Below are 23,469 nucleotides of genomic sequence, written 5' to 3' on the forward strand. Positions count from 1 at the left end.
GAGGAACTTTAGTGCTGCAGATGGTTCAATCTGAACCACCCAACAAAGTGATCCACCAGGCCTCTGTATTCCTCCTTCTGTTGTCCACTGATACCCCCACAATGGCAGAGTCATCAAAGAACTTCTGCAGGTGGCATTACTCCATGTTGTAGCTGAAGTCAGAGGTGTACAGAATAAACAGGAAGGGGGAGAGGACGGTCCCCTGGGGGCCCCCACATTGCTCATCACAGTACCTGACACGCAGTTCCTCAGTCTTACAAACTGTGGCCTGCCAGTCAGGTAATCCTTTATCCAGGACACAAGTGGAGTGTTCACCTGCATGGCCCTGAGCTGGTCTCCCAACAGTAGAAGCTATATGGTGTTAAAAGCACTGGAGATACTCACTGTGTTCCCAGCCTTGTCCAGGTGGGAATAAACCTGGTGTAGCAGGTAAATGATGGCATTATCTATTCCAAAGTTCTCCTGGTAGACAAACTAGGGAACTTTGTTTCCACAGAGTGTGCATTATTTATATGTTATTCAGGGCCAGATTAACCCACTAATGGCCCCTGGGCAGGAAAGCCCCTATTCAGCCCTCTGTGTCCCCAAACTAAGTTAGGGTATGAGTTCATTAAACAAATTTATTTAAGAATATTCACTATGTAAGCATAATTTTAACTGAAATATTCAAGGTATTAAAACTAGATTTTGACACAAGGCCTCTCTACAACACACGGCTTCAAGGTTTTGTACAAAGACAGAAATTGCCTTATAGTTCTTACCAGTTTCACAATCAATTAATCAAATTACCACAAACCAATTTCCACATAGTGAACCAGGGGACTCTGGGGCCCCCGGTTGATAATCCAGCCTTGATGTTACTTTATGCACCTGCAGCCTTGTGTCTCTTGTGTCAGGTGGAACATGATCTGAGTGTTGAGGCTCTTAGTCTTGGAGGCTTCTCCTTCATCTATTGTGGCTGGATTGGACCTCATTTGTACATCACTTTGGACAAAAGTGCCAAATAAATGAATGTAAATGTTTAAACTCCAAAACCTCATCAACATTAAATCCACAAGTAAGGAAGCAAAATCTCCAAAACTTCACAGATAACAGTCCACAAGAAACCCAATCTCCAAATGTTCATCAGTTGGTTGAAATAATGACTGTTGAAAGTTTTTTACTATGTGATAACCATCTAAAACACAGCTGGGACCTGCAGGTGTTTCTGCACCTGTGTCAATGTGTCCTCATTCAGTATTTTAAATGTTTCTTTAATGGATCTCCTGAATGTTATTGAAAATAGAAACTCAGGACTCTCCTGCATGATGGAACCATCATACAGGTTTATGTTCTGACCACCAGTTTGAATTATTTACACTTTGTTTCTGTCTTTAAGTACTTCAATACCCATGAGCCTCAGCTGCTGTTGCTGTGGAGAAGAAGACAGAGGTGTGAATTTTTTATCAGGTTTCTACAAAGTGTGAAATTTAGCTTCAGCTCACCAACAGAATGTGAAACTCTGTGATTGGCTGTTTGTTAGTGAAATGCACCTTGGGAGTTGTACTTGACTTCTCTCCTTCAGTTTTTGACATGTTTAGTGTTGCTGAACATGTTCCTCCTGACAATCTGCATCCTTGTATCCAGTCCTCTCTTGGTTCCTTATCAATTAATGTTAAGCCAAATGTCAGGAACCTGAGTGTGCTCTTTGACACTAACCTCACATTTGAGAAACACACTAACAAGGTCATCCAGTCATGCTACTACCATTTGACAAATATTATTATTTGAGAACTAGGACATGTTCTATGATGAGCTTTAATGACACTTAAATTATCCTTCATGCTTTTATCTCCTCAACAAAAACCAAGAAAAGAGAACACATTACTCCAATTTTAATGACCTTACATTGGCTGCCCATTTTTTTAGGATAGATTATAAGATTTTACTTATACAGTCCTTCATGGCCTGACCCCACAAAAATATCTCTGAACTGCTGTCCCCTTACCAACCAGTGCGCAGCCTGACATCCTCAGGCAGGAACCTGCTGACATTTCCCACCTCACGCTTAAAAACTAAAGGGGACCGAGTGTTTGCTGTTAGGGCTCCTCGGCTGTGGAGCAACCTGTCTGCGGCTTGCTACGTCAGTTTATTCTTTCAAATCACTTGTGTGTGTGTGTGTGCGTGTGTGCGTGTGTGCGTGTGTGTGTGTGTGCAGTCTCAGGAGGACCGGGACACTCGGAGGTTTCAGTTAAAAATTGCTGAGCTCAGCGCCGTCGTCAGGAAGCTGGAGGATCGAAATGCTCTTCTGTCTGAAGAACGCAACGAACTGGTAACTCACACATAATACATACACACAGGTTTGTTTTTCTATATTTGTGAGGACCCTCATTGACCCCATGCATTCCCTAGCCCCTAACCCTAACCTAAATCCGATTCTAACCTGAACCTTAAAACCAAGTCTGAACCTTTAAACAATCCTTTGAAGGTCGAGCCCAAAGTGAAGACTGGCCAAAATGTCCTCACAATGCAGAAATGTCCTCACTCCCAAGCTCTAAAACTCAAACTGGTTCTCACAAAGATAGATGCACATGTGCACACACACACACACACACACACACACACACACACACACAGTATTTTCTGTATTTTCTATATTTTTTCTATATTTTTTTTAATTTGTCCATTTTCTGTATTGTATTTACCTCCTGCAGCTGAAGCGTCTGAGAGAGACGGAGAGCCAGTTTCTTCCCCTTCTGGACAAAAACAAACGTCTGAGCAGGAAAAATGAGGAGCTGGCTCTCACGCTGCGTCGCCTCGACAACAAGCTTCGCTTCATCACCCAGGAAAACCTGGAGATGGTAACTATGGTAACTCCTCACCCAGTTCTACTGTACCTGGACAACACACTGATAAACACAGTCTGAGAGCTGTTTCTGTCCCAGTCTGAGATGGCTAATTTATACACTTTTGTCCTGTTTATGCTGTACTTGAAGTGTAATTTTATTGCCTCAACATTTTAGTGATTGAGTTTGTTACACCACATAAATAAGACGATTGCAACATTTTAAAATCATAGCTTTATAGCACTTCTTAAAACTCATCTTTTTAAAGGGGTTAGGGTTTTATTTTTCCAGTTTATAGCACTTTTATCTTAAATTCAAAACTCATCTAATTTGTAAAGCTCCAGAAAGCAACTGTCAAGTAGTAAAAAATAGAATAGAATACTATAGAATAAAATAAACCAACTAAAATACATTTTACAAAAGAAACAACAAAACAATATATCCGTATGTTTCAGAGAAATGAAACAGTAAAACAATTAAACAGTATGACTATAGCTAAGTTTCAATATAACACACAACAATATACAAACAATATAACCGGTACATATATCATATGCGGTGTTTGGCAGGTGGATGGATTATAATTATGAGTTATTTTATTCTATTCACTGTACTTTTATTTGCTAGATCTTTAATTAATGGTGGTGCAGATTTATTTTAATTTTGTTTTTCCTTTGTAAAGCACATTGTTTTGAAAGGTGCTATTTAAATAAAGTTTAGTATTATTATTATACACGTTAAATCATAATGGAGGAAAAAAGTAACACCAGATAGCGCTGCTAAAAGCTAACTAGCCTAGCTTAGCAGAGTAGCAGTTACTGTTGTCTCTAGAGGAGTTCATGGGATTTATTGTTTTTAAACTACCTTTAAGTCACGTTTAAATGTATTTAATTAAAGATACATCTTTTAAACTATCTCATTAGTTTAAATGGTCAATAAAGGTGAAGAAGAAACAAGAACACATTTTGTTTGAAGATAGTTTTCTCTGCGCCCTTTAGATTGTCCAGAGAGAATTTTTGTGTAAAAAGTGTGTAAAGTCGGTGACAGTGATTAATAATCATTGTCACATTGTAACATTCAATCCATAGTTAGATAACAGTAAACTTTTGATGTTCACACTCTCCAGTAGACTTCAGTCACGGTGCAGTACTGTCATTGACCACATAGACTGATTAATATTTACCGGCAGTAAAACCAAACCAGAGGGGTGCTGTTACACTCATTTCAGTAAACTTTGTGTCTGTTATGTCAGAAAGAAAATGGCACTGAAATCTTATACTGTAAATAGTCTTATAGTATAGTGAAGGAGTGACCTGATGATATATCATGTACATCAGTGCTTTCAACTTTTTGGCTTTTAACTCCTTTAAAATGAAGCCATGTGTATGTGTGACCCCTCATCATATATGTCTTATGTCTGAGCTGCCAACTGTTCAACCAGCTGATGTGTTCCTCCTCAGAAATGTAACTACACATGGGGCGACTTTGTCGACAGTGATACCACTTGGAGATAACAAGAGCTGAGACTGCCTGCTTGTGTTTTCCCCGACATGTTTGTGATGGAGTTTGTTGAGAGTGAAGACAACATGAAGGAAGTTAAAAAAAGACTCTCAGTAGTTTTCTCCTTTTCAGTAACAAACATCTAACAAAGCGATGACGCTGCAGACCTTCACCTGTTTTGTATGAATGAATGAACGTAAACACAGCGGTCACACGGCCCTCGTCTCCTCTTTAGTAACACAGAGATATAATAAGTTACCTGATGTAACTGCCGCTCTATGAAACTGTGTGCAGCTCAGCGTCGCTGTGTATCACAAAGTCAACGACAGAATATAAACACAGTTACTGAATATAAAGCTGTACACTGATCATATACAACCATAAATCAAACATACAGCAGGACTCCTGTAACTCCCTTGTGTCTCTTGTGCTAATGGATGATGGGAAGTCTGTTTGTTCTTTGATAATGTTGCATTTCAACTATTCAGAAGTACAACCAGAAAACCCACAATTCTGTGTTGACAGAAAGTTTCCTGAGTTTCAGACAGTCACTGATGTACAGAATGTGAACCATTAGTTACCACGATAACAGCAGTGTTTGTTGTGGTCCACAGAGGAGACCGAGTTCTTTAAATGACCTGGACCGCAGCCACTCCACCAGTTACCATGGTTACAGCCAGGATGAGAGAGAGATGGAGTTTCTACGGTTACAAGTTCTGGAGCAACAACACATCATCGACGACCTGTCCAAGGTACTACTACTGTTAATACAACTACTACTGCTACAGCACATCATCGATGACCTGTTCAAGCCACTCAGATTACTACTACTACTCTACTACTACTAATGCTAATGCTAATGCTACTGCTACGAAACATCATCGACCTGTCCAAGCCACTAATATTACTACTACTACTACTGTTAATACTGCTACTATAACAACACATCATTGACAACCTGTCCAAGGTACTACTACTACACATATAATAAACTACAAGATCCTGTTGATTACATATAAGGCACTGCATGACCTTGTTACATTTCCGATCTCCTCGTGCCTCGTTTTACTTCTTGATCACTCCGATCCTCAAATCTCGGTCTTTTATCCATCCCCCATCCCGCCGCTCCAACTGCAAAACAAAAGGTGATTGTGCCTTTGCTGTTTTAGCCCCAAGCCTCTGGAATCAGATTTGCTGAATCTTTGGACTGCTTTAAGCGGCTTCTAAAAACCCATCTTTATAGGCAAGCCTTTTTATAGATCTCCATGCCTGTCTTATGTGTTGGTTTGTTTTAGTTTGGTGCTGTGTTTCATATTGTAATATATCTTTATTTATTTATTCATTTATATTTTCCGTGTGTGTGTGTGTGTGTGTGTGAAGGACTTTGTAACTGTGTGTTTTAAAAAGTGCTGTATGAATAAAGCTTTATTTACTTACACATCATCAATAACCTGTCCAAGGTACAAACACTACTACTGTTAATACTAGGCTCTTACTACTGCTACTACAACAACACCACCAACACATCTTGGTGACCTGTCCAAGGTATAAATATTACTGCTACGTTTTAGTATAAAACCTTATTTGAAATAAAACTGTTTGTGCTTTCAGGCTCTGGAGACAGCTGGTTATGTCAAGAATGTTATAGTAAGTATTGAGTAGCACTACATCTGTTAGTACTTTTACTGTGCGTAATGTAGGTGATAATGCATGTGATTAAAAATGTTATGTTTTCTTAAAGACACAGTTAGAGACTAGCTGGTGAACACAGTGGAGCATTTAGCAGCTAAAGAGCCAGATATTTCTCCCAGGAGCTGCTGGAGACCAAAAACAGAACTAACAGAGTAAACATTAGACATGGACATCATGTTGCTCCTGTTGCTGTTTGTGTATCCTCCAGGAGAGAGACATGTTACTGAGATACAGACGACAGGAATCAGTGAGGAGGAAACGAACCTTCAGAGCCTGCAGGGTGAGACTGGACACGTGTTTTTAAACCCGTTTTCTTGTCTTTTAAAACCATTTTATTCTCTTTTCATATGTTCTGGTAAAACATCAGACATCAGTCACAGATGACTTACACTACTACTATTACTACTACTACTAGGGTTAGTATAACTACTACTGCTGCTATGACATTAGAGTGAAACAGGTTTATAAGATTATACTCATCATGTACATTATGTACTATGTTGCTGATGTCAGTAAGAACTCGTCTGTCTCAGTTACAAAGTGATCGCTCTGCGTTTTCTTGTTCACTCATGACTCTGACCTTACTGAGAACGAGTTGCTGTCTGTCTGTGATGGAGAAACATGGAGAACGTCCTGATGTTATTACACCACCTTCTGGTGGGAGGACTGAATTACATAAAACACTACTGATTAACCAACATTGTGTGTGTAGGTCGTAGAGACGTTTTATGGTTATGATGAAGAAGCATCAGTGGACTCTGATGGATCGTCTTTGTCGTTTCACACTGACAGAACTCCAGATACTGAACCCGAGGAGGTACACACACACACACACTCACACACACTTTTGGAGCTGGACTGTAGCGGACCAGAGTATCCAAACTACAGGGCTTCTAAACTCTTCACAGTCAACAGAAGTCAGTGTGACTAAACTGTGGATCACATTTCATTATTTGACACAAAATGCATTCAATGACCACATCTTTCAAAATTCATCAACTGTTTTCTCACTCAACCCCCACCAAACCTCTGTGTATTTACACATTTACATACTATTGTCAAAACCGTTACATTTATGTTAAAAATGTAACATAACACAAAATGACTGTAAATTAGACTGTTTTCTACATTCTGCGACATCTACAACTAAAAATAAGTAAAAATATAATAATAATGCATATACCTTTAATTGGGACACTTGTTTTCATTCGTTGATGACCTCAATGACAGACTTGTGCCAGGTGAGGAAAGGGGGCAGGGGAGGCAGAATCCAGAACATTTTGTAATTGTATGGGACGATATGGCGTTTCACCATCTCTTCTAGTCACAGAGTGGTTTACAGCCCATCCCAGGCTGGGGTCACTTTTCCTTCCACTTTACTCTCTATCCCTCAACCCACAGAGGAAATAATTTCCTCATGGAGGTGTAAAGTTTATAACTACCAGCCAAATGATCAGATGTCCCTCTTGAACACAAGGAATGCTGGATGTCTGGACATGCAGAAGATTGTCAAGATGGATCAGGTATGCAAAAAGATCCTTTCCCAGGTGGATTACAGGAGAGGACAGAAGGTGTGATGTGGTTGAGAATTTGTGGCCAAAAGCAGAAGACAGGGTTAACCAGTACTGTTGTATATCTGTAGCTCTCCTATACATATAAGTATAGTCAATATGTAGTTTTGTGTTACTGGAATTACTTTAGTTTCATGTTGTGCATTTGGAATTACTCTAATTACTCTATATAGAAAAAAAAGTCTATTCAAGTACATTGTAACATCTGATTCATTTACTGTGACATTGACTGTGAGGCAACACAATCCATGCTATAATGAAGTGACATTAAATAAAAATAGATAAAAGATACTTCAAAAGACAACAGTGATACATATTGAACCTGTTGTTAGTGTTGTTTCAGGTCGTTGTGTTCTGAGTGACAAAGTGTGAGCTCCAACTGGTTCTATTACTGGTCTGACTGGTTCTGTTACTGGTCTGACTGGTCTAACTGGTTCTATTACTGGTTTGACTGGTTCTCTTACGGGTCTGAGTGGTTATGTTACTGGTGTGACTGGTTTGTGTGTTTCAGGTGTGTGTGCGTGAGGAAGCAGAACTTCGTTACCGTCAGCTGACTCAGGAGTATCAGGCGCTGCAGCGAGCATACGCTCTGCTGACGGAGACGAGCGGAGGAAACTACGATGCTGAGAAGGAGATCAAGGTGACCCAATCCTCTGAGCAAGGCAGCAACAGAATGATGGTTCTACTCTCTGTAATGAGCAAGGCACTAACAGTTCCCTGCGTTTCAGACCAGAGAGCAGCTGCTGACTGAAATCAGTCGATATGAAACCAGAGTTGTAGATCTGGAGTCAGCACTGAAACAACAAGGACTGGTAACACAAACACACACACACACACACACACACACACACATATATACACACACTCTGATTAAAATGTTTACATAAACAGTTAGAAAGAGAAGGGGAGGTTTTTTTATGAATGGAGGATAAAGTCTGTAAATAAACAAATAGAAACAAACGATATGATTGGTTCACTAATCAGGTGAGAATATTACCTGCGTTCTGATTGGTTCCAGGGTAGGCTCCAGGAGAAAAGAGGTGTGTCTTCATGCTGATCAGAGGGGCAGAAAACCAATGAGAGCGAGCCAGAGGTAGAACAAACAGTAGAACGTAGAATAGAGTGACCAATCATGTTCCATAAAGAGCCAAACAGAATCTGACAAACCAATCAGTGTCAAGCAGGGTAACCAGTAACACAGGGATTAGGACCCAAACGCAGACTAGAATGCAGAGCTGGTGCAAAGCTCAAAGGATATATTACTAAAGTTAAATAACAACAGGCTTACTAAAATGATGAGGCAGGCAGAGATCAACACGAGAAGGCATTCCAAATAAGGCAAACACATCCAAGGAGCAGTCGGAAAAAGTCCAATCAGACAGAAAGTCCAAAAAAACACTGGGAAACTCTGAGGAAAGGGCTGGAAAGCTTGACACGAAGGACAAAGATGAATTGAGACTGAGAAAAGGGAAACACTCAGACTAAATACTCTAGTGAGGGGAAATAACAAGACACAGGTGAAACTAATAAGGGTGGGGCAAACAATCAAAACTGGCAGAAAACACAAAAAGACAGGAAGTGAAGTTACATGATACATGAGGAGAGGTGAGTATTACAATATAAAACAGGAAATAACTCAACTAAAACCCAAAATCATGACAATCAGAACCTGGAGCTGTGACCTTAGCATTGCCACCCACTTATCTGTGATATCACCTGCTCAGGTGATCAGTTGGAATAAAAACATGCAGTCAGTTGGCTCTCTGTGGTACATGACTGAACACCGCTGATGTAGAACATAGAATGTAGAACGTAGAGCAGGTCTGTTAGAGTTCTGAGCTTTGGGTAATAAAAATAGCTGACAGTGTCCACATGTCTCTCTGTCTGTCTGTCGCAGGATGTGAAGTGGGTGGAGGAGAAACAGGCGTTGTATCAGAGGAATCAGGAGTTGGTGGAGAAGGTAAAGCACTTTGATTTCTGTGTTTAGTGTATTTGACACAGAACACAAACATGAAACACATATTGATATCATTCAGTGTGACTTACACTTCCCGAGGGATATCATTATCTCTGATTTCCATTCAGAATATATGTCTCACACACGCCTCTCCTTTAAGTTTGTCATCTCAAGTATAACCTTTTCGATTGGTGGTGTTAGGCGTTCAAATGCTAATTTTATGTCTTGGACATGGCTGACAGTGAATCTGGTGGGGCCTGGAACCATTTTGATCACATTAGCAGCACTCTAACTTGTCCACTCTTGGAGGCTAAGGGAGAACAGAATCTGCTGGTGGTTGAGAGACAACAGGAGGTTCAACCCCAAGGTTCTCATTCTCATCAGAGGAGGATGACTCATAATGAGGGTCCTCCTCAACATTATCTTCAGTCTCAGACATATTCTCCTCTATGTCACTTTCACTGTCCACTGTGATCAAACCTCATTGGCAGAAAACCTTTCCTTAGAGGTAATTTTAAATTTGGGAGCACACAGAGCACCAAGATAAATGGTTTAGAAGGCTGCTGTGAAAGCTTTTACCTTCCAAGGGTTCCTTTTACTATCAGGCGTTCTCGCATTACTACAGGTATGGTTATGTTAGGTTAGGACCCTAAAGCATAGGGAAGTTTTTTGAACATTATAAAACTGCATGTGATAGTGACCTCAGTATCAGTCAAAACAACCTAAACAAATATGTGTAAAATGTTCATATTTCTTATCTGTTTTATACAGCCAAAACAGCCTGGGGTCAAATTGACCTCAAAGAACTCTGATGCGTGCACATTGTGTACAGGACATTGAAAACATGTCATCATGTTAACTTTATGTTTATCCGGTTGTCCCCATTAAATTAGGAAAATTCATTCAATTTTTACTCAAAAAAACCCAATGTCAATCATTGATTTAGAACCATTAAAGATTGAATGGGGTCAAATTGACCCCAAAAATAATAGGAGGGTTAGTATCACAGTAATCCAGTGACAGTTGTCTCTACATCCATGGGTACACTGCAAACAGGAACTGCTAATAAATAATTCAGCTACTTTTAATGCCGCTAATTTGACTAAATATAAACAAATATAGGCTAAACAAAACTGGGCTCAAGTTGTAGCCCACAGCTAACTCACGGCAACAATATACTTCCTGTTTACATTCCCCAAAGCATTGTGGGAACTATAGTTCTAAAACTTGGACCATGATTATTGGTCGCACTTTATTTTACAGTACACTAATAAGACATAATAAGCTGTCCATTGTATTAAATCAGACCAAAACTAGAAATAATATGTTCTTCATTAGACAGTAAACAGTTATACCCTAATTAGACACCATACACCTAAATTATGTTGTAATTAGAAACCACATATAATGCCTTATTAGACCCAAAATATACTATACTTATACATTGTTATACCAAATTATACTCTAATTAAAACCAAATATGAGATCCTAATACACAACCATTTTACAAGATCATGGTCTAATTAAATCAAATACAACACCATATCAGATCCAAAACAGCTACAGTTAGACGCTGTTCTACCCTTACTACTAAATTATGCTACATTAGACACCACATTTAATGCTGCCAACATGGGCCTATGATAGCTTAATTAGACAACACAGGCTGTAGTTTTAATAGTCAGACAAAACGCAGAGGATAATACATTTATTTGGCCTTTATTTAACACAGTTTCACTTTCTTACAGGGTCATTTGTTGCTCATTAGAAGAAAACTGTACTGTAAACTAAAGTCAAACCACATCTGGTCGCTACTTCACACGTCCCTCGTAGCCTGGATGTTCTCCGGAGTCCTGTGGGGTTTGTAGGTAGTAATACATGCTTTCTTGACGGACGCTCTACTCCTATTCCATTAAGATATCAGAGCATTTAATGTCATGTCACTATCTAATCCCATTAACATTATGGAAGTGTAGTTAATAGTAGCCTAAATAGTATTACAAGACGAACATGGATAATTCATGCACAGATTTGCATATTAGTACACGGGTTACATAAACACGTGGTATTTTAACAAATGTGCTCAATGATTGATTGTTTGTGTATGCTAAGATAATTGTAATAGTAAATTGAAATCTGAGTCATGCATAAACTTACCTCTACCTGTTCTCCTTCTCCCAGGGTGTTTGGGCAAAAGAAACTCGCACACCGAGCCCCCGGGAGGGTAACAACAAGCGGGATGTGGGTAGGGGGGAGTTCACACACCCAAATATAAACCTAATAAATACCAATAAATATCATATATAATAAATAAATACATTCATACATACAGTACAACCAAACTCTCCTCTACCCATTTCCTGTTTGTTGTTGTTACCCTCCTGGAACTATTAATAGGTGTGCAACTATTATAAAGACTTTATCAGATATAATATGGCATTAAATTCTTCTAATTACAACCTGTGTTGTCTAATTAAGCTATCATAGGTCCATGTTGGCAGCATTAAATGTGGTGTCTAATATAGCATAATTTGGTAGTAGGCTAAGGGTAGAACTGTAGCTGTAGGTAGAACAGCGTCTAACTGTAGCTGTTTTGGATCTGATATGGTGTTGTATTTGATTTAATTAGACTATGAGCTTGTAACACAGTGTCTCATTGTGTATTAGGATCTCATATTTAGTTTCTAATTAGAGTATAATTTGGTATAATAGTGACTAAGTATAGTATATTTTGGGTCTAGTAAGGCATTATATGCGGTTTCTAATTACAGCATAATTTGGTGTCTAATTAGGGTATAACTGTGTCTGTTTACTGTCTAATGAAGAACATATTTTCTAATTTGATACAAAGCATGGCTTATTACTCCTTATTAGTATACTGTAAAATAAAGTTTGACCTTAATAGAAATAAAACAAATAATAATAACAGGATGAACAGGGAAATTGTGTTTAACTAAAAATATTTTTTTGACATTACTAAGATGATATTATATCTATGAATTTTCTGACTAAATATCTGTAATATTCTTTAGGTGAAGCAGATGGAAGGTGAAGATCTCCGGCTGAAAAATGACATCCAGGACGTCAAAGATCAGAATGAGCTGCTGGAGTTTCGGATCTTAGAGCTCGAGGTAAAAACAGTCAGACAAACACAAACAACAAGAAGAAGCTGAAACAGTCAGACTGACTGAAGAGCTTTCTCTCTGTTTCTATGGAAACCATGTTTACTATTCAGGAGAGGGAGCGACGCTCACCTGCCATTAACTTCCAGCAACTCCATTTCCCAGAAGAACTCAGTCCTCTGCAGATATACTGCGAGGCAGAGGGAGTCACTGTGAGTAACAGCACACCTGAGTACACCTGGGTACACCTGAGCACACCTGAGCATACCTGAGTAACACCTGTAAACACCTGTGTAACACCAGAGTAAATATTTGTTTTCCTGGATGTTTATTATTATTTTTGTTCCTCAGGAGATTGTGATCAGTGAGTTGATGAAGAAGCTGGACATTCTGGGAGATAACGCCGTAAGTGTATGTTGAATTTATTTTGTACATGTTTTAAATTAAGTTTGAGTATGAATTTCGACCTGAAGTATCTTCTTCTATCATCAGAACCTGCAGATCGCTCAGTTTAGTTCTGTTTATCTGGACCTTAACTGAATTTACAGCTGCTTCTCTGATACATATGATCCAGTTTGTGGCAACTGTGGTCAGATTTAACACCTGCTGTAGTAAATCCTGTAAAATAAATCAGTTCTAAAATACACCTGTGCCTCCACTCGTCCATCTACTGTTCATTTGTTTACATTTTGTTGATATACTGATGTTTGACTCAGCTGATGGAATACTTTATATAAACACCAAAATGACATGTTGACTGTCTCATTATTGACAACATGACCGACGCATTTGACTTAATCTGACAGATTTTTGATCTCAGAACTAAAAATAAACACAAAACCAGCTGCAAAATAATAACTGTTGTTTACATGATCTTGACGTGTAGTTATTATGCTTTTGACATGTTGTTGACATATTGTTGGCATGTTGTTGGCGTGTTGGTGACATGTTGACATGTAGTAGACGTGTTATTTACATGTTGATGTGTTGTTGACATGATGTTATCATGTTGTTGACATCTTATTTACATGTTGGTGACATGTTAACATGTAGTTATGTTGTTGACCTCTTGTTGACATGTTATTTACATGTTGCTGATGTGTTGTTTATGTGTTGGTGACATATTGACATGTAATTGACATGTTATTTACATGTTTTGTTGACATGTCGACATGTTGGTATCATGTTGTTCACATCTTAGTTACATATTGACATGTAGTTGATATGTTATTTAAATGTCGACGTGTCATTGATATGTTGTTATCATCTTAATTACAGTCGTTATGTTGTTGGCATCTTGTTGACATATTATTTACGTGTTGTTATCATATTGTTGATGTACAGTTGACATGTTATCATGCTGTTGATGTGTTGTTGTCATGGAGTTGACGTCTTGTTGTCATGTTGTTCATGTGTTGCTGACATGTTGTTGACATGTTGTTTACATGTTTTCCTGCAGAATCTGTCCAATGAGGAGCAGGTGGTGGTGATCCATGCCAGGACGGTGCTCACTCTGGCAGAGAAGGTAACAGACACACCTGAACACACACTGTTTACCTGTTGGTGGTAGTTTAACAACCCTTTGCTGACCTTTGAGCCTCTGCAGTTTCTGCAACAGGACAAATTTATTCATTTCATTAGTGACAATTTAGAGGCTGTTATTATTGGTTTGAATCATGTGTAAACACAGTGAACCATAACTATGAGTTTATTTTGTCGTCTTCACTCATCTACTGTCTGTCTCTCTTTTTAGTCGATTTCATGAGTTTTGTTCAACTAACCGCCTGATGTCTGACAATCTGTATCTATTTTGTCTCCATTGCTACAGAAACATAAACCACCAGTGAAATACAGATCAATAAAGTTTGTATCCTCGTTTAGCTGAAACTGACAAACTGAAGAACTGTTTCTTTTTACTTTTGAAGGATTTAAAAAAAGTCTCATTTCACTTGTTTTCTAAACAAGGCTCATTAAACACCTGTGTACGTGTATTTACATATCGTTAGATTAGAATAAGAATCAGAAATACTTTATTGATCCCCGAGAGGAAACTCTTACAGTACAGTTACAGTAGCTTGCCTTTATGTCAGTGCACACAGGAATAGAAGTACTAGCAAAAGGTATAATACACTATAATACAGGTCACAGAAAATAAATTAAGTACCGAGTGGGTATAAGTACAAAATAAAATAAGAGTGAAGTACCAAGTGGGTTTACCGGTTGATGATAATAATACGGTATAGGGTAACAGTGCATGAAATAAATCTAAACTAAAACTAATTTAAACTAAAATATTGCACAGGAGTATTACACAGAACTTCAGAGGGATTCTGTTAATAAAGATATTTACCCACCTGCTGTTTTTATGTGAAATTCCTGGCTGAGGATGGAACATGATTGATGTCACTTCCTGCCACCCTTTCTAACAGTTTTGTCCATCTACCTGTCTCTCTCTACCTGTCTGTCTGGTCAGTGGTTGGAGTCCATCGAAGTGACGAAGTCGGCTCTGCAGCAGAAGATGTTGGACATCGAGAGCGAGAAGGTAAAAAACTAAATGTAAGGCAGATGTATCTGCATCAGATGTTGCCTCCTGATGGCTTCATCTCCACCTGGTGTTAATATCTGTATGGCTGTATGATCTGTATCTGGACAATGACATCTGATTCACACGCTTTTTCATTTACACCTAAATTTTGTAATTTTAACTTTAATTAGCATTCTCTTTATCTCGAGACCAAGACACATGCCAGGTGAAGGGAAGCAATGCCATGGATGGGTGTCATTCATTTTTAAATCACATTTTGTGAGGGAAGACTTGCCAGTTGCTGCTGCTACTTATAGCTTTAGGTTGGCAGCATAAGCTATCAGGAAGTGGCAGAGTCAGGTGACCTTTCAACTTGCGGGTGGATGTTTTCGGAAGAATGTGGTCACTCTGTACAATGTTATTTACAACTGCTGAGACCTGATCACAGTGTGATCGGTCAGATCACCTCCAGGTCTGAACGATCCGATCTCATTCTGATCACAATGTGTTCTGCTGTATTTACACCTTCATTAACAGCTTTTATTGAACCAGGTAGGATATCAGATACAGAACACATGTTAATGTCAGGTAGAGAGTAGTAGTAGAAACTTTCTGACCTTTAAAAAATGCCTGAGCTCAATGAGTCTTTGTCGTCAAACACAGGAAACACAAAAAGTCATTGTTTAACAACTTCACTAAGGGATGAGTTCCACTTGAAGGAGTTTGGTGAACTTTTACACTGAACCAACAGAGGAGCTCATCGTCATGGTGACAACTTAGCTAAAAATAATCAAACATGGTGAAGTTATTTATGGTTTTATTTATGTTGTAAGATACAAACAAACAGCAGCAGCATTGTTCTGTGTTTAAATAACATTCATCTCATCTGAACTAGTCATATGGGTTCTGATTTTCTGTTTCACACTAATTTGCTGCCCGTAGAAGGAAACAGAAGGTTGCTGGTTTGATTCCCAGTAAGTGTGACATCAGCAGAACCTTCAGGTACCATAGTGACCTATGACCTCTGTCTTGTTTTCTAGGATCTTTTCCGTAAACAGAAAGGTTACCTGGACGAAGAGCTGGACTACAGGAAGCAGTCGATGGATCAGGCTCATAAGGTCAGTGTGAGCAGCTAAAATAACAAAAATACAACAACTAGTTGCAGAGACACAACAAGCAACTGGTAATGAGCAATAGAGGTGTGTGGTGTTAGTTTTAAAAAGGTGTTGTAGCACAAAACTGATTCACTAAAGCCAAACAAACATGTATATAAAACAACTCAGGAGGCCTCCTGTGTGGCTGATACTTCACAGTCCAACAGCAGACAGCCTGATATTTCTGTCTTCCCAGTGACTCTGTCAGATCAGGTGATTTGATGTCTTTAATTACTGCTGTGACTTGGCCCAGAGACACACTGAACCAAGCACAGTTTGCCGTCTTTCACGACCCGAGGTCTTTTTCACCAAATTTGCAACATGAGATAATTGTCTTCTTGCTCATTTTGACACGTCCCAATCGTCAAAACAAACACCATATTCCATTCATGAGCGTACGAGAGTCCCATAAGAGTCATTTATCTGCGATTTATGAGCAACAACTGTTTGTGAAATGTGACACTGCGATTGCAAATAGTTGCAAATCATTTCTGCAATAAAGCACTATCTAACAAGCACAGAAGTACAAACATAATTAGCAATGGGATATGGTTCTTTGTTCCCTTTTCAAGTTTTTTTTTTACATAATTGTGGTGCAGATGACCTGTATTGGACTGCTGGATTTTATATGATCCAGTGGTGTCAGGAATTACCTTATTGCACCTGGAGAAATAGGACAGTGACCAAGCAGGAACGACAAAGTACAGAAAACAAGATTTACTGTGGGGCTACACTGTTACTGCAGGGCTTCAAAGATTAACCCAGGTATACAGGGTAAACTGTGGTGGCCAGGGTATACAGGGTTTCCTCCAGATATAAAGAGTGTAGGTTGTATTTGAAAACATCATAATCACCATTATTCTGTTTATTTTTTAAAGTGCAGTTATATTCCAGCAAAGTTGATATTGACTTTTATGATCAGTTAAAATATTTTCTTATTTTAAAATGTCTCTCCTTGATGCAGAGGATCCTGGAACTGGAGGCCATGTTGTTTGAGGCTCTGCAACAGGAGGAGGAGTCCAGGATGGAGGGATTAAAAATGGAGGAAGGTCGTCTGTCTGAAACACTGACAGAGGATGAGAGGGAGGGGCTTAAGAGAGCAATGGACCAATGGAAACGAAGTGTGATGTTTGAGCTGAGAGAGAGAGACACCCAGATCCTCAGGGAGAGGATGGAACTACTGCAACTCACACAACAGGTAAACTTTTAATTAGCAGGTAAACATTCGACCAACAGGTAAACACTGAAACAACAGGTTTAAGATTCATACCTGATAGATAAACGTTTATCGTGTTGTATGATTCATGTTGTTGTATAATCGACATGATGTTGTGTGTTTCACAGAGGAACAAGGAGCTGGAGGAATGTATAGAAGCACAGAAACGACAGATTAAAGAGCTGGAGGAGAAGGTAATGCTACTAAACTACTACTACCACTTAACTAATAGTATGTCTATCTTTCAACAGCTCATTACATCACTATGGTAACACATGTACATTGTGAAGTATGTAAACAATCTGCTTTCTATGACTTTCAACTGACTCTTCACCATTGTCTCTTTTTCTTTTAGTTTCTATTTCTCTTTCTATTCTTCTCTTTGGCCTTCATCCTCTGGTCCTAACAGCAGCTGGTGAGTCCCACAGCAACATGGCTTACTGCAGGGCAAAATGGGTTGTTTTGGTAGGTCAACACTGTTTACAGTTGGGCAACTCATTTTATTGCTAGGCAACAGGAGTAACTGCAGGGCATACAGGGTTTACCCCAGGTATAAAGGGTTTACTTAATGTATATATAGTTTACTTAAGGTATACAGGGTTTACTTCAGGTATACAGGGTTTACCCAAGGTATACAGGGTTTACTTAAGCTATACAGGGTTAACTAATGTATGCAGGGTTTACTTCAGGTATACAGGGTTTACTTAATGTATGCAGGGTTTATTTCAGGTATGCAGGGTTTACCCCAGGTATACAGGGTTTACGTCAGGTATACATCATTTATCTCAGGTATACAGGGTTTCCTTCAGGCATTCAGGGTTTACCTACATTGCTTACTCAACGTATACAGGGTTTATTTAATGTATACAGGGTTTACTTAAGGTACACAGGGTTTATCTACAGGGTTTACTTAAAGGGATAGTTTGTTTTTTTTTTGAAGTGGGGTTGTATGAGGTACTTATCGATAGTCAGTGTATTACCTACATTAGATGGGGGTCAGCACGCAGCTAGTTTGGAGAAGCAGACAGCTGCTCCGCCAAAGATGCTCAACTCTGTATTGTTGTGAATGGGGATCAACAGTAATACGTATTTTAACCACCAAAAAAATCAATATCAGTCTAAGTGTACGCTATACAAGTAAAATTCTCACCGCTTTACCGTGCTGTCAGACAGCCCTTTCCTTTGGCAATACATTTTCTCAACCGTGGGACTTCCGTATTCCTACGCATACGCGCTGCTTCGCAGTGCACTGTATTACGGTAAAGTACACAGGTGAAGTTGTGTACTACAACATCAGGTGTAAACTAATGGCTGTAGTGTTTGTGATTTCAGCTTAATTTGCTGATACAAAGAGCTAACACAAGTAATCTACGTTGATAAGGACAACGTAGCCTGAAACTTTAGTTGTCTAATAATCAGTCATTATGCAATAAAATGTAGTGAGAACTAAAAACTTACTTTGAAAACAAACTGTCATCAGGCCCTTTTGGTCTGGGACTTTTTTCTAATTTTACTTCAGAAAAATGAAGAAGGTCTGCAAAACACCAGCAGTCAGTGAGGCAGGTAACTCTGGATGGTTGGTGATGCAGACTGTGTGTGAGGCGCTGGCATCCTCAGATTGAGAAAGATCCTCAAGTTGTGTTGTAACCAAATCCCACTCATGGCAGCAGTAGCTCTCCGGGTATGTAGGCATGGGCTCACAGTTTATACATCTGCACCACCAGGTAGCTTTGGCTCTCTCTCAAACCCGAGCTCGGCCTCTAGTTTCCACAGAAGTTTCCCCACTGCATCAGCGTTGCGTCTGTCCGCCAAAAAGGTATGACATTAAGCCACATTTTTACGATACACGTACAGAGAAGGTCATAGGGAGTTGCACTGTGTCTTCGTAGATTTAGAGAAAGCGTATGACAGGGTGCCGAGAGAGGAACTGTGGTATTGTATGAGGAAGTCTGGAGTGGCAGAGAAGTATGTTAGAGTGGTGCAGGACATGTATGAGAGCTGTAAGACCGTGGTGAGGTGTGCTGTAGGTGTGACAGATGAGTTCAAGGTGGAGGTGGGTCTGCATCAAGGATCGGCTCTGAGCCCCTTCTTGTTTGCTCTGGTGATGGACAGGCTGACAGATGAGGTTAGACAGGAATCTCCATGGACTACGATGTTTGCGGATGACATTGTGATTTGTAGTGAGAGCAGGGAGCAGGTGGAGGAAAATCTAGAGAGATGGAGGTCTGCTCTGGAAAACAGAGGAATGAAGCTCAGCCGCAGTAAGACAGAATACATGTGTGTCAATGAGAGTACCAAGTGGGTTTACCGGTTGATGATGAAAGTACAGTATAAAATACAATGTAACTAAATATGTAATAAGTAATAGTAATAAGCGGAGGTGCATGTACTGTCAAGAGTAATAGAGGTATATAGTATCAGTAACAATAAATAAGAAAAACTAACATGGGAAAACTAATATTGCACGGGAGTAGTACACAGAATATTGCGCAATTATTATTAATTATGGCGGAGATGTAATGCTCAATGTCCAGTTTAGTGACCTAGGGTCAAACAGATTAACCCTTAGAGGGAGGAGTTAAATAGTTTGATGGCCACAGGCAGGAATGACTTCCTGTGGCGCTCTGTGGTGCATTGTGGGGGGATGAGTCTTCCACTGAAGGTGCTCCTTTGCTTGACCAGCGCGTCATGGAGCGGGTGGGAGACACTGTCCAAGATGGCGTGTAGTTTGGCCAGCATCCTCCTCTCTGACACCACCGCCAGAGAGTCCACCTCCACCCCCACAATGTCACTGGCCTTACGGATCAGTTTGTTGAGTCTGTTTGCGTCCGCTACCTTTAACCTGCTGCCCCAGCATGCAACAGCATACAGGATAGCACTGGCCACCACAGACTCATAGAACATCTTCAGCATTGTCTGGCAGATGTTGAAGGACCTCAGCCTCCTCAGAAAATAGAGGCGGCTCTGGCCCTTCCTGTAAACAGCTTGAGTGTTCTTGGTCCAGTCCAGTTTGTTATCTAAGTGTACTCCCAGGTACTTGTAGTCCTCCACAATGTCCACACTGACCCCCTGGATGGAAACCGGGGTCACTGGTGCCTTGGCCCTCCGCAGATCTACAACCAGCTCCTTTGACTTCATCGCATTGAGCTGCAGATGGTTCTGCTCACACCATGAAACAAAGTTCCCCACCACAGCCCTGTACTCAGACTCATCACCACCGCTGATACATCCCACCACAGCAGAGTCATCAGACAACTTCTGAAGGTGACAGGACTCTGTGTGGTGGCTGAAGTCCGTGGTGTAGGTGGTGAAGAGGAAGGGAGAGAGGACAGTCCCCTGAGGAGCCCCAGTGTTGCTGACCACACTGTCCGACACACAGTGCTGTAGGCGCACATGCTGTGGTCTGCCAGTCAGGTCAACGGTTCAGAGCAATGGAGACTGTGGAAAAGAGGTGAAGAGGCGAGTGCAAGCAGGTTGGAACGGTTGGAGAAAAGTGTCAGGTGTGTTGTGTGATAAAAGAGTATCAGCAAGAATGAAAGGAAAGGTGTTCAAGATGGTGGTGAGACCAGCGATGTTGTACAGCTTAGAGACAGCGGCACTGAAGAAAAGACAAGAGGCAGAGCTGGAGGTAGCAGAGCTTAAGATGTTGAGGTTCTCGTTGGGAGAGACGAGGATGGACAGGATCAGGAATGAGTACATCAGAGGGACAGCTCATGTTAGACGTTTTGGAGATAAAGTCAGAGAGGCCAGATTGAGGTGGTTTGGACGTGTTCAGAGGAGAGACTGTGAATATATTGGTAGAAGGATGCTGAGGTTGGAGCTACCAGGCAGGAGGTCTAGAGGAAGACCAAAGAGGAGATTTATGGATGTAGTGAGAGAGATCATGAAGTTAATTGGTGTGAGTGAAGAGGATGCAGAGGACAGGGTTAGATGGAGGCACATGATTCGCTGTGGCGACCCCTGAAAAGGAACAGCCGAAAGGAAAAGAAGAAGAAGAAGTTTTAGATCTTGGTTGTTTTTAACTACATCTTTTAACTGGATGAAGTATTTTAGAAATCGGACGTCTAGATTTTAAGTTATCAGAGAAACAAGCTGAGCAGACGATCAAGAAGCCATGGCTCCCCTTATCTCACCATCTGGCTGCCAGAGCTGCATCTGTTTCGACAAGAAGATCGCTGAGTTAGAGCAAAGAATTTTTAAATTCTACAAAATCCAGGAGGCTGAGAAGCACTTGGACGCTATCCTCTTCGGCCCTACACAAGTCACTGCCACTAATTCTGAAGAGATGGATACTTCTTCCTATCAGGCTGACGCTGCTACCTCTCCGGCCGATGCTACTGCTCCAGCTGCTGTCTCTGTCCCTGCTCCAGTCATTGTCCCTGAGGTCCAGCTTGGGGAAAAACCCAAAGCCCAAGTCAACTCTACTCCATCACATCCTGAGCCTTGGGTTGCAAAAGAGAGGGAGACTCCCCTTTCATACTCCTGAAACCCAGGTCATCGAGCTGGAAAATCGTTACAACATCCTCGACTTACATGAATTTCCTCCACTGGCTGGAAACCTGCAGCCTCCTTCACCTCCCATGATATTGAGTGAGTCTGTGGATCTCCAGCGCAATTTTAACCTCTTCTGGAATCATCCATCTTTTTACCAGAGGGATGGTACCCATCCTAGCAGACTAGAACCACGTAATCTAACGCACCACATATTTTATAAAGTTTTTAACACACCTGCAGTTTGACTATCCCCTACCACATGTCCAGAAGCCAAGAAGGCGCGACACCGCCTTTCCACTCTCCGAGCCTAATTCTTCCCCACATGAACATGATCAAAAGGTAAACATAGCTCTGTTAAACATCCGAGCACAGAACACGTCATTAAAAGATGTTTTTTAAGTCCGTCTTCAGCCATTCAATTTTCAAATCACATGCTTAGTCAACCTCTCTCTGATGAAATCACATTGATTCATGAAAAAGTAAATCATTTTGACCATAAATTAAGATCAACTCTTCACATAGTGGCACCTGAGAAAACTAAAAAGAAATCACAAATTAAGGAAATAAATGCCTTGGAAAAAATTTGCGTAATACATCTGCTCAAGAGGGAGCGCTGTAGAGTTGAGTGAAAAACCAAATTAACCAAGAGATCCTTACAAAATCCATAGCTGTCTACAACAAAGTTGTGAGAGGCAGGCATATTTCTCAAACATTATTAGTGAAAATGGGAAAAACCATAGAATTTTATTTTCAACAATCGATTGCCTTCTAAACCCTTTTCCAGCCATGAACAAATACGCCATGCCTCACAATCAAAATGTGAGGTGTTTGAATCATTTTTTGAAAATAAGATTATAAATATTCAAGCTAGTATTGCACAAAATGCAGACAATCAAAAAAATCTGACCACTAGTGCCTCTCGGGGAAACCTGAATTATTTTTGTAAAATCGTTATGCAGTTGAAGTCTTCCACTTGCTCCCTGGATGCAATTCCCACTTTTTTCTTTAAGGAGGTTTTGGATAGTGTTATTTGTGATGTATTGGATATTGTAAATTGCTCTCTATAGACAGGCATGTTTCCAGAGGCACTCAAAACAGCTTTAGTCAAGCCTTTACTCAAAAACCATAATCTGGACCCCTCTGCTTTGAGCAGTTTTAGGCCTATTTCAAACCTGCCTGTTCTGAGTAAGATATTGGAAAAGGTAGTGTTTAAACAGTTGGATGCGTTCTTGCATGACAACAAGATTCATGAAAAATTTCAGTTGGTTTTAGAAAGGGACACAGTACTGAAACAGCGCTTGTAAAGGCAATAAATTATCTTAGAGTGAGTGCAGATAATAAAAATGTTTCCTTTCTGGTCCTTCTTGAGCTAAGTGCCGCATTCAATACAGTCGATCACGAGATATTCTCTTTC

General features: G+C 40.2%; 1 protein-coding gene across 8 annotated transcripts in view; it reads left to right on the plus strand.

Annotated features, from left to right (window-relative positions):
* The window catches only part of jakmip3 (Janus kinase and microtubule interacting protein 3), a 39,575-nt gene that overhangs the window by 11,453 nt on the left and 4,653 nt on the right, over nt 1–23,469 (plus strand). For 4 of the 8 annotated variants that reach the window (XM_044179128.1, XM_044179126.1, XM_044179132.1 and 1 more), the window contains 18 exons: nt 2,198–2,311; nt 2,694–2,849; nt 4,940–5,077; nt 5,937–5,972; nt 6,226–6,297; nt 6,730–6,834; nt 8,100–8,228; nt 8,317–8,400; nt 9,486–9,548; nt 12,578–12,676; nt 12,781–12,879; nt 13,019–13,078; nt 14,127–14,192; nt 15,141–15,209; nt 16,232–16,309; nt 17,310–17,543; nt 17,690–17,755; nt 17,917–17,976. In XM_044179128.1, the coding sequence (XP_044035063.1) occupies nt 2,198–2,311; nt 2,694–2,849; nt 4,940–5,077; nt 5,937–5,972; nt 6,226–6,297; nt 6,730–6,834; nt 8,100–8,228; nt 8,317–8,400; nt 9,486–9,548; nt 12,578–12,676; nt 12,781–12,879; nt 13,019–13,078; nt 14,127–14,192; nt 15,141–15,209; nt 16,232–16,309; nt 17,310–17,543; nt 17,690–17,755; nt 17,917–17,967 (1,719 nt within the window). In that variant the 3' untranslated portion in view covers nt 17,968–17,976. Of the gene's footprint in view, nt 1–2,197; nt 2,312–2,693; nt 2,850–4,939; nt 5,078–5,936; nt 5,973–6,225; nt 6,298–6,729; nt 6,835–8,099; nt 8,229–8,316; nt 8,401–9,485; nt 9,549–12,577; nt 12,677–12,780; nt 12,880–13,018; nt 13,079–14,126; nt 14,193–15,140; nt 15,210–16,231; nt 16,310–17,309; nt 17,544–17,689; nt 17,756–17,916; nt 18,027–23,469 lie in introns of all 8 variants that reach the window. The other 4 variants (XM_044179129.1, XM_044179133.1, XR_006376006.1 and 1 more) reach the window with 3 other exon arrangements.

Source organism: Siniperca chuatsi, linkage group LG20 (assembly GCF_020085105.1).
Source record: "Siniperca chuatsi isolate FFG_IHB_CAS linkage group LG20, ASM2008510v1, whole genome shotgun sequence".
NCBI classification, from domain to species: domain Eukaryota; kingdom Metazoa; phylum Chordata; class Actinopteri; order Centrarchiformes; family Sinipercidae; genus Siniperca; species Siniperca chuatsi.